Source organism: Mesoplodon bidens (genome assembly GCF_964165515.1).
Source record: "Mesoplodon bidens genome assembly, chromosome: 17".
Taxonomy (NCBI): domain Eukaryota; kingdom Metazoa; phylum Chordata; class Mammalia; order Artiodactyla; family Ziphiidae; genus Mesoplodon; species Mesoplodon bidens.
The window spans coordinates 5539856-5550712 of record NC_138174.1 but is presented as its reverse complement, the minus strand read 5'-3'; the positions used below and the strand labels follow the sequence as shown (position 1 = coordinate 5550712).

Below are 10857 nucleotides of genomic sequence, written 5' to 3'. Positions count from 1 at the left end.
ACAGCAAAGTTATTCAGTTATATGTATATATGTATATTCTTTTTCATATTCTTTTCCATGATGGTTTGTCACAGAATATGGAATATAGTTCCCTGTGCTCTACAGTAGGACCTTGTTGTTTATCCCATTCTCTATATAATAGTTTACATCTTCTGACCCCAAACACCCAGTTTTTCCTTCCTCCACGCCCTCCCCCTTGGCAACCACAAATATCTGTGTTCTCTATGTCTTCTTCCACAGGATTTTTGTTTTGAGTATACATAAAAGGTATCAGGGTGAGAAATTTAATCTATGTGGTCATCTGGTCAACTAATTCACCCCATGGTGTTTATTACATGCCTCCTGAGGGCTCGGTTCTTGGCACCCAGGATGCAAGCAAACCAGACACACTGTCTCCAGGCTCATAGAATTCACTGTGGCTGAGAGGTGATACGAAAATCAATACAATAAGCAAGGTGATTTCAGATAAGGATAGATATATTCAGGAAGAAAATAACACATAACGGTGTCTGGGCGACAACCGAGAATGGGGCAGAATGCTTCCTTAGCCACTGCTTCTTGTTGAGTGAGAGTTTATCAGACACTTATTGTGTGAAGCATTTGAAATGCAGAGAAAGAGCAAAACGTACTACCTGTTCTCCACAGCAGTAGCAACAAGACGGGACTTGGAATTTCAAGGGGGTCGACTTGTGACCTGCCTGGGTTACCAGGGAAAACTTCCCTGGGATAGCATTGACATTAAAAGGCTAATGGCACCAAAAGTCTATCGGGCTTGAATGCTGAGAGTGAATGTGGCCCCTGCCGGCTTAGGTGGTGGGAAGAGTTTTGTTGGACACCCTCACCCCTTTGCAAGACCTCTGCTCCCTGGATTAGACCTTAAGCCTGTGTTTGTTGATTGCACAAGTACTCTGGATCGGCTTCTCCCAGAGGCGTTTAAAACATGCCAAGCTGGTGTTGCATAAAAAACAAGCCTATGCATTCAGCAAATATAACCCTGCCAGCAGAGACGCGTCTCTCACTCACCCGGAGGGGAGCCCAGGTCCTGCCGCCGCCAGTGGAACACAGGCGATGGACACTGAGAAGGTCAACTCCATGGACTCTGGAGAATTTGTGGATGTGTTTGGGAATGTCATCGAGAGATGTCCTCTGATTGCAGCCGCCGTTCGGTCCCAGCGCCCGTTCTCTGACTGGGAAGATTTAGAGCGGCACTTTTTTGCCTTTACTGATGCTCTTCCACAGTCAGGTAAGGCTTTGGTGTTAGACACTGAGATTCTCAACAGAGAGATTTCAGATATGCTTATCAAAAAACAATTGGGGAGGGATCATGTGGATTTTTTTTTAGTTTTTAATTTTAAAAGTTTTAATAGTTTTTAAAGGTTACTTTCCATTTAATTATTACAGAATATTGGCTGTGTTCCCCAATTTGAAGTGTTGTACACTACGTCCTTGATCCTATCTTACCCCCAATAGTTTGTACCTCCCCCCCTCACCCTATATTCCCCCCCCAAAAGTAACCACTAGTTTGTTCTCTAACCTGTGAGTCGGCTTCTTTTTTTTTATCAAAATAATTTTAGATATTTGAGCCCAGTTGCTTATCGCTGGTATATATATTTAGCTCTCTTTGCTGTAAGGGTCAGTAAGTTCCTTCAGACTCTGTGAATGAGAATCAAGCCCTTGCAGTGTTAAGCGGAAACTGGAGTGAGAGAACGTTCGTTGGCTCAGGTAACATGGCTGTTAAATACTAAAGCTACGGGGTTAGCAGGAAAGAGGGACAGGCAGCGGTCTCAGGCCTTGCAGCGGCTCAGGGGCCAAAGGTCAGGCTGGGGGCCCACCCTCTCCGCCGGCCGTGGGTTCGTTTTGGGAATGTCCTGTATGCAACAGAGAAGACAGCTCCATATCAGACTATCTCAGCAGCCCAGGGGAAAGAGCAAACGGCTGACATTTTTGCCAGAAAGGGCCGGTTTGGACCAGATGGCTGAGGAAAGTAAACTGCCTCAGATCAGCAACTCCCTGGGGCAGTGAGGGGGAAAAAGACAAAAATCTGAAGGACTCCCTCTGCAGAAAGGGAAAGACATTGCTGATGTCTTTTGGGTAGAGAGAGAAAAGGAGGCACTTGTGGGTGTGGAGTGGGGAGATGAGGAAGTTTCAGGTCAGGCCAACCCCAGGTGACTAGGAAGGGCACATGGCCTCACGGCGTCCAGAGGCCGAATGTTAGCGGCCAAGGCTGCCTCCTGGGCTGTCTTCACGGTCCTTGGAGAAGCCTGGATGGGCTGAGGGGACGTCGAGGGGACGGGCTGCCTTCACAGAGGGGCTTCCACAGGGATCTGGGCTGAGAGAGAAGCACTGTCTCTTCTTTTCCAAACACTCCTCACCTGTGCGCCCCGGGCTTGGACACCGGGCATGGTTTCTACTTGTCAGGGGATTCTCCCAAATAAGGAACTCATTTTAATTCACTATAGGCACATATAGATTGAGGGGAGGCTAGGGGGATAAAATCAAGCTGACAGGAATGTGGGCGCCCTGTTGATCCTCACCCACTTCTCAGGGCCTCTCGAAGCCGAACCCTCAGCTGCCCCGTGGGCCTCAGACACGAGGGAACCTCTGAATCCTGACCAGTGTCAGAACCCCACACCACCCCGTGGAGAGGGTGTTGGGACTTGATAAAGGTTTGCTGAGTGAATGAATGAAATTGCTCCTAAGAGTATTTTGAAAGATGATCAATCTTGGTATTACCCCTTCCCCACACATTTTAACTGGGATGACTTTAGTGGCAGGTCAATGGGACAAAATAACTGGAGAGAATTTGGACCACCTGGGTGTTTGTTTGCGTCTATACTCGACACAGGTCTTTGTTGGGACCTCCCTGCTGGTCGAGCCTGCTTCTCAGCCCTAGGCTGGCATCCACACTTGCCTCAGGCAACTGGGAGCACAGTCTGTCTCTAATCACCTTCATGGCATTAGACAGCTGACACTAGCAGCAGAAATAATAACAGTCACTAAAATGCATTTGACCCTTACTCTTGCTGTTTCAGGCACCTTTCCAAACACCTCACATTTGATTCATTTAATCCTTGTAATAATCCTATAAAACAAGGATTATCATTATTATCCCCCTTTTACAGATAAGAAAGCTCAGGCACGGAGGGATTAAGTAACTTGATCAAGGACACAGCTAAAAAGTGGCAGAACTGGGATTCAAAGCCTGACACTCAACCCAACAGCTTTTGAAGGATTTTCCAGAGAATCAAAAGCAAAATCTAGAAACAGTTTCTAGGGGTTGTATTTATTCATTCACTGATTTATTCAATTAACATTAATGCTTGATGTCCCAGACTTTTTTTTTTTCTTTTTACTTTTTATCCTTTTTTTCCCCACCCCCGGCCATGGATTCAACCAGGGATTGAACCGCGGCCGTGGCAGTGAAAGCGCCAAATCCGAACCACTAGACCACCAGGACACTCTCTGGTTTTTTAAATAATCAAGCAAAATGGGATTCACTGCATAGTCTAGCTTTACTCCTGGAATAGTAAGCAACAAACTGGGTGTAATAGAGTCTTTGAATCCTAAAACTGAAAGGGACCTTAAAGAGATATTCAGGATATGATGATCTAACTGGTCAGGGACTTGTTTTAGATGATCTAAGAGAACCCTCTACCATTAAAAGAAAACTGGAAACTCTGTTTCTAGAGGAAACTAAGGTTGACAATCCATTTAGGAGACGCTATGATGATTATTGACCAGTAGGTGGCAGTCCAGGACTAATATTTAGCTCCAGCACTACTTGGCAAAGTACCCTTTCAAGCCAATCAATTCTAATTCCCAAGCCAGAGGAATGGCATAATAAAGGGAAGTACACACACACACACACACACACACACACACACACACACACGGCTAATGACGAACCGATTCAATACGGATTTGTGTTAAAAATCAAAGAGCAATAACACTGTCATAACAGAGTTGATCATGCACCTCTTTGTGGCGTTTCAGAATTGCAATAATTCCATAATTCGTTATTTAATACTTATTTCAGAGCACAGTTGTTGGAAGAGTCAAAGAGTCGGATACTAATAGTTTCCTTAAATGTCGGCTATAAGGTATTTAGATGAGGCTATCAAAATGTGTTTGTTCGGTCAAAGACTACATAACACTCCTTCCCCAGAGTGGTGTGTCAGTCAATAAACACTTACTGAATGCCTGCTGTGCCCAAGGAATTGCCACAGGCACTGGGGATAGAGCCTTGAACAAGACAGTCCCTGCCTTCAGTGAGCTTACATTCTAGTGAAGTGACACAGGATTAACATAAATTAATAAGATCATTTCAATTCTAGAAACTATTAGAAGAAAATTTGTAATAGGGTGGAAAATGTGTAATAAAAGAGGTCTTTCTTAGGAAGTGATATTTGAGTTTAAAACCAAAAGTTGAGAAGGAAGCTGTTGAAGATCTGGGACAAGGCCACCCTAACACAAGGAACTTGAGACTTTTGACATTTGGGGGGCACAGAAAGACCAAGGTGGTTGGAGAATGGTGGAGAGTGGAGGGACAGGAGGAAAGAGGGGTCAGGCAGAGGGACCGTGTGGCTGGATTCTCAGGATAGATTTTAGTTAGAGCCAACAGGTGTTTTTGATGGATTTGCTGGGGGAAGGCAGGTCAGAAACAAAGAGGAATTAAGGATAAGTCCTACGTTTTTAATCTGAGCAACTGAGTGGGTGGTGGTCTGTTTTCTACAATGAGGAGGAGTTCGGAATTGAGAGGACAGGATGGAGGATGGGAGCTTGGTAAGTCTGAGATGCCTAGCAATCATCCAGATTAAAATATTGAGTGTTCAGTTGGCTCATGACAAAGGAACTCAGTGGAAAGCTGTGGACTAGACTAGATCTGGGTGTCGTGAAAGAATTGATGGCATTTAAAGCTATGGGACTAGATGAGAACGCCTGGGGCATCCGTGTGAATGCAGAAGGGAAGAGATGTGAGTACTGAGTCCTGGGGTACTTCGGTGTGAGTGGTCTGGCAGAGGAAGGACCAGTGACGAGAGTAGGTAAGCGGTGGTCATCTTCCAAGGGGAGAGGGCCAACCATGTGACATGCTCCCAAGAGGCTGAGAGAGAAGAGGACAGAGCGCTTGTCACTGGCCTGAGCCGTCCGTCATCTGTGACCTGATGCGTACAGAGTGGTTGGTGGGTGCGGCTGGAAGCTTGATGGGGTGAAGGGCGGGAGGAAGTGGAGATGCTGAGGAGACAGTTCCTTCGAGGAGTTTTGCTGCAAGAAAGAGCAGAGACGCAGGGAGGAAGTAGAGGACAACGGGGAATCAAGGGAGGGTTTTACTTTTGTTTACGGAGTGAGAGGCTCTAGGGAGTGTTTGTGTGCTGATCAAGACAAGGCAGTGGTGGGACTGATGTTTGAAATTGTAACCTTTGAGATGGAAGGAGGGGGGCTGGCTCCAAGAACCCAAGTGGAGCGGTTGGTCCAGATGATCCATTGCACCAGGAGGGAGAACACACCAGCTGGTACGGTGTGGGGATCCTGGTGGACTGTGATAGGCTTCCAGGCCAACCACCTACTCTTCAGTGGCCGCCACCGTCTGCCCTGTTCTCCTCCTGTTGAAGCAAGGAGTGTCAGCTCTGTGCCGGGAACTCTTCGAGGTGCATGGTTTGTGGTCACAGCAAATAATGCATGTCCACACCTGCATCTCCAGACGTGGCACGCCAGTGGCAGAGGCAGTACTCTCTCAGACTTTAGGAAGAAAAGGCAGCACTGAAAGGCCGTGAAGCACGGGCCACTGACCGAACCCGGCTAGGCTTAGGCATTCCAGGTGGGAGGACCGCAGGACTGAGGCAGCGAGGTGGCAAGTACCCAGGTGAGGTCTCCAGCCTCCTACTAGGGTTTAAGGCCACGGCTGGGAGTGCCTGGGTGATGCAGCGCTGGGAGGGAACCAGGGCTGTGCCGCAGGCCAGTGCTGCTGTGCCAGTGCCCTCCTGGGCAGGACTCAGGGGTCAGTGATTTGGGGCAATAAAGATGGAGTCTTTGGCTGAATGAGGTCAGGTTCTATTTCTGCGGAGCTACCACTCCCTGCCTGACTCCCACCATCTCCTTTTATCTGCAGCTGAGGGCCGCGCGCGCGTGTGTGTGCGTGTGTGCGTGTGTGTGAATCCTCTTTTCTAGTCTCTTCTTCTCTTGGCTTTGTCTTCCCAGCCTCCTTTCTTTCCTCTTCCCCTCTTCTCCCGCAAACAGTGGAAAACACATGCTCAATCCTGGGCAAACATTAACCCCAGGTGACGTTTTCAAGAGGGGAGAGAAGCCCAGCGGAGTGAGAAGCGGGGTGCCAGGGCCGGGGTGCTGGTGGCCCTGCCCCACGCTGGAAAGGAGGGTCTGGTAGGGGCGGCCAGGGGACAGACCCCACCCCTGCCGGGCCCTCCGGGCCGATAACCGCGTCCTCCATGCTGGAGCTGGGCCTCTGCAGAGTAAGAAACGGGGAAGGGAAGCCGAGAGAGGGAGGCCTGTGAGAAGGCGGGGTCTCGGGCCCCTCACCTCCTCACCTCGAGGCGTCTTTGAAAATCTGAATAAGTAAGGAGGAGGCCCGGGGCGGGCCTGCAGTTCCGGCCTGGGAGCCGCCCAGGACTCGCCTGCCCAGGACCCCGCCGCCGCCCATTTTCGCGGTCCTGGCTGGGTGGGTTCGGATCGGTTTCGGGTGCTGCTTGGCCTCAGGCCTGGGAAGCAGCCCGGCACAGCCACCTCCCGGCCCAGGGCTGGGGGCCCCCAGGCAGGGAATTTATCACTTACATTCTCGCAGCCCCCGGATCCGCTGGACGTGGGAAGTGGGAACCAACCACTTCACCTTTGCAGTGCCCCAGGGACAGGGCCCAGGAGAGGGGTTCTAAAACGGTGGTGTTACAGAGATGGGATTATTGGTGACATGAGTTTCGTTTTCAACTCCCCTTAACCTTGAAGGGGTAGCCATTGCCCCGAAGCCAGTGGTTTTGAGCCTAGGATCCTGGGCAGGCAGCTCCTGGCTCAGTGACCTTGGAAAGGTCACCTACCCCTTTCTGAGTCTCCCTTGAATCCTCTCTTCAGTGTAGATGTTCCCCCCAGTTCTCCCACCTCTCAGGACATTGGTCCACGATTAGATGGCATAATCCCAATCATTCTTTTTTTTTTTTTTTTGCCGTACGCGGGCCTCTCACTGTTGTGGCCTCTCCCGTTGCGGGGCACAGGCTCCGGACGCGCAGGCTCAGCGGCCATGGCTCACGGGCCCAGCCGCTCCGCGGCATGTGGGATCTTCCCGGACCGGGGCACGAACCCGTGTCCCCTGCATTGGCAGGAGGTCTCTCAACCACTGCGCCACCAGGGAAGCCCCCAATCATTCTTTAACTGGGCAGAAACTGCAAGATTTAAGCAGGGGAAGTTTATACCATAATTAAAGGGAGGGTTAATGATCTCCTTTTCTAGTGGAGCCCCAAGCCTGTCCCTAGCCCCAGGGTCAGATGCTTCCAGCCACATCGCAGCCCAGTTACACTGAGTTTACTAGGACACATAATATGGCTGTTTATTGAACATTTGCTAGCATTAGGTGCTGTTTGGGTAAATGAATTGTCTCTAATCCTCACCACTACTCAGCAAGTTAGGTGTCATCAGCCTCCCTGTACAGATCCGGCTCCCTGCTTACCACATCTGAAAACTTGCCCAGCCCCAAGAATTCTAATTCTCTCTTTAGAGAGCTAAGCATAATGATTGACCGGGGCTCAGGAAAACCTCGGTGGATTAGGACTTGAAATCCCAGGTATCGCACCAGGGGTTTCCAGTTTTAGGCCAATGTTAGGAGATTAGGAGAAGCTCTCTTCCGAGGAAACGTTATTCTCTGGGAGCTCTTTGAGATTTACAGTGGGAGAAGGGAAATGAGCCTCAGAAACGGTGCGTGGTGAGTGGGTGCTATTTTCCTAAAAGGTGGAAAGCCCCTTTCATTCAAAGGGCCGTAGAATTCAGCTGGAAATGGGTTTCTTGGCAGTTAATCATCTGCAAAGCTCTTTGGATGCCTGATTCCAGAAGCCCAGAACTCACACTTAGGGTCACAATTCCTGGGCATTTATTCGCCAAGCCCCACGGATGTTATTCCCATGGACCGTCCCCGCCCTTCTCCTTTGGAACAGAGCGAAACCCATTCCGTGGCTTTTGCAGGAAGTCTTCAGGCCCTTGTGTCCGGCCCTCTGCGACATCAAAGCCCCCCTGAGAGCAAAGGACTTTGAAAAGATACGAAACGCTCGGGCTCCCTTATCGCGTCCCTGCTCCCTCCCGAGCAAGTCGTAAATTCCGAGCCTCTGCGGCCTCTCCCCACCGCTCTTCTCGCTCCAAGGTCTCAAAGGACAAACTTGTCACTTCCCGCCCCGCCCCTGGGTCCCGGCCGAGGCCGAATGAAGCGGGGATGGAGGGGCGCGAGGTTTGGGATGGGTTGGAGGGACGGGTGCGGGGGGCGCCCCGAGTCTCCTGACACCCCTAGTTGCCCTTCCTCACGTCCTGGGACCCGCTTCCCTCGGGGCGCGGTACCGCGCTCCCGCCGCGTGTCTGTGCTTCTCCGCAGGCCAGGAGGGCGTCCTGCGCTGCCACCCGGACCTGGCGGGCCGCGAGCTGCAGCGGGGCGAGCTCAGCGCCGCGTCGCAGCGGGAGCAGAGCGCCGCGGGCCTCACGAGCCTGGGCGCGGCCGAGCGGCTCCGGCTGGCCGAGCTCAACGCGCAGTACCGCGCGCGCTTCGGCTTCCCCTTCGCGCTCGCCGCGCGCCTCAGCGACCGGGCGGCGGTGCCCCGCGACCGGGCGCGCCGGCTGCACTGCCCACCGGCGCAGGAGCTGAGCACCGCACTGGGCGAGGTGAAGAAGGTCGGCCGCCGGCGTCTCGCCGACCTCTTCGGCAGCCACGCCGCCGAGCCGTAGCGGCCGCGCCAGCCAGGGACCCGGGACGCACGTCGTGACGCGCGGGGGTCGCGGGCGCGCGCGCTGCGCTTGGAACAGCGTCCACACCCGCGCACAAAGGCCGGGGAGAACCGAGGCAGTCGCACGAATAATAAGCCCTTTTGTCCACCTACCCGCATGCTCACGCTTTGCCAAAATAGATAGTTTCGTGCTTTGCGCCCCCCCTCCCCGCGCCGCTCCCGATTTATCCAGCTCACTGCTCCAATTCTTCACTCCCTTAGCGGCGCGCTGACACCACCAGCTTTTGCGGATTCCAGGGCGCTAATCCACCTCTCTCTGGCCCCTCACCCTCTCCTGCCAAACCCCAGGCGCAAAGCAAAACGGACGGAAAAGGAAGCTTTTATTCCGCAGCGGTTTGTCTGTTTCTTTTTTCTTCTCCCACCTTAGTTGCTGCACGCGGCATTTACATGTGAGTGGAAGCGCCTCTCTGGCTCCGGGACACGAACAGGAGCCAGAGCTGGGACAGCAAAGCGCGGGGGAAGCAGCGTGCGGGGGGACGGCGGGTAGGAGAGAGCCCCGCAGGGGCCGGCGTTGCGGAGGCGCCCCGTGAGGCAGAGAAGGCTGGGAGCGGGGGCTCTCTAGGATGGACGGGCCTGAAGGTCAGGGCCAGCGGCCTCCCGTCTCTCCTGGAGGTGGGCCCAGGAGAGCTGGCTTGTCAGAGTCCCTGGAAACCATAAGTCATTAAACATAATTTTTAAAATAATTGAATAACACTCACTGAGTAGTGCTGGATATCCGCCCCCACCCATGAAGATGGGACCCCATAGCACTGATAAAGCGGTTGATGAGGGAAGATCTGTGCCCATAGAAAGCTTTCTGGCCAAAGGAGGCCAGACTGGGCAGCTCTGCACTGGTGGCCAGAAAGTCCACTCACACAGGAGGAGCCCACCACGTTTCTCCCCCGCGCCCCAGCCAGCCAGCCATTTGCACTGGAAGGTCTAACGAACCCCGACAAATGCTCCGTAGGCTTCTGTTGGCAAAGGAGAAACAAGCCATGCCGTCCTCCCCACCGCAGACGGGGTAAGACGTGAAGGCAGAGCTGGCCCTTTTGAAGACAAGAGCCTCCATGAGTGACCAGCCCGGGTCTGAGGGACAACAGCAGCAAGAAAACCTTTCCATAAAAAGCGGTGTGGCCGCACCCTTGGTTGGGGGCTAAATTCCACAGAGAGAAGCCACTGTGGTAGCACAGGAATTTTTTAATCACGGAAGCCCACTCCCCTTTGCCATCTTACAGACGTTGCCCGCTAGTGGTGAGGGTGAAGGCCAGAGGCTGGTCAGCGTGGTAGGTAGGGGAGCCAGGAAGTGAGCTGTGACCCCACCGAACCTGTAGAACAACTCCGGGGCCTCCCCTGCCAAGGGCAGGCGGGTGCCAGAGCCTGCTCTGGATGTAGGAGCACCAGGTGCACATCACAAAGGACCTGGATGCAAAGTTGGGGCCCTTGGGCCTGGGGCTAGACGCCGACCTCCCTCCAGCCAGGGTGACTTGGGGGCTTTCCTGACACATGCAAGAAACCTGCTGCTTGGCGAAGAGGGTTTTCTGGTCCAGGATACAAGCACCAAGGGCTGGGCCTGAGACTGAGAATAATACACTATATTGAAGGTACCTTGCCCAGCCCTGGGGTGAGTCCAGCTCTTAGACAGATGGAGCCCAAAATGCAGAGTCTGAGCTCTTTATGTAAATATGCTCAAGCTAAGATAGGCAGGGCTCCCCAAGGCAAGATTCTCAGCCGTATTTTTAGAACGAGAGGGGATGCGATCTGGCCCTCTCAAGCACGATCTGTGTCTCCAGTTACAGTTACCTTTCAAGGGCTCAAAGCTTGTCGGTGAAATTGTTTATTTCTGCAGGAGGGGATCCGGGTGGGGGAAGACGCTAGATCCGCCCCTTCAAAGGAGCTG

At 52.5% G+C, this 10857-nt stretch overlaps 1 protein-coding gene across 1 annotated transcript; it reads left to right on the top strand.

The window, feature by feature from the left end:
• Positions 1–1068: 1068 nt before the first annotated feature.
• Positions 1069–8935, top strand: URAD (ureidoimidazoline (2-oxo-4-hydroxy-4-carboxy-5-) decarboxylase; the record flags this gene model as incomplete). Its single annotated transcript, XM_081214968.1, has 2 exons — positions 1069–1243; positions 8576–8935. The coding sequence occupies 2 exons, from the start codon at positions 1069–1071 to the stop codon at positions 8920–8922; spliced, it is 522 nt and encodes a 173-aa protein (XP_081071094.1). The 3' UTR covers positions 8923–8935.
• Between the last annotated feature and the right edge of the window lie 1922 nt (positions 8936–10857).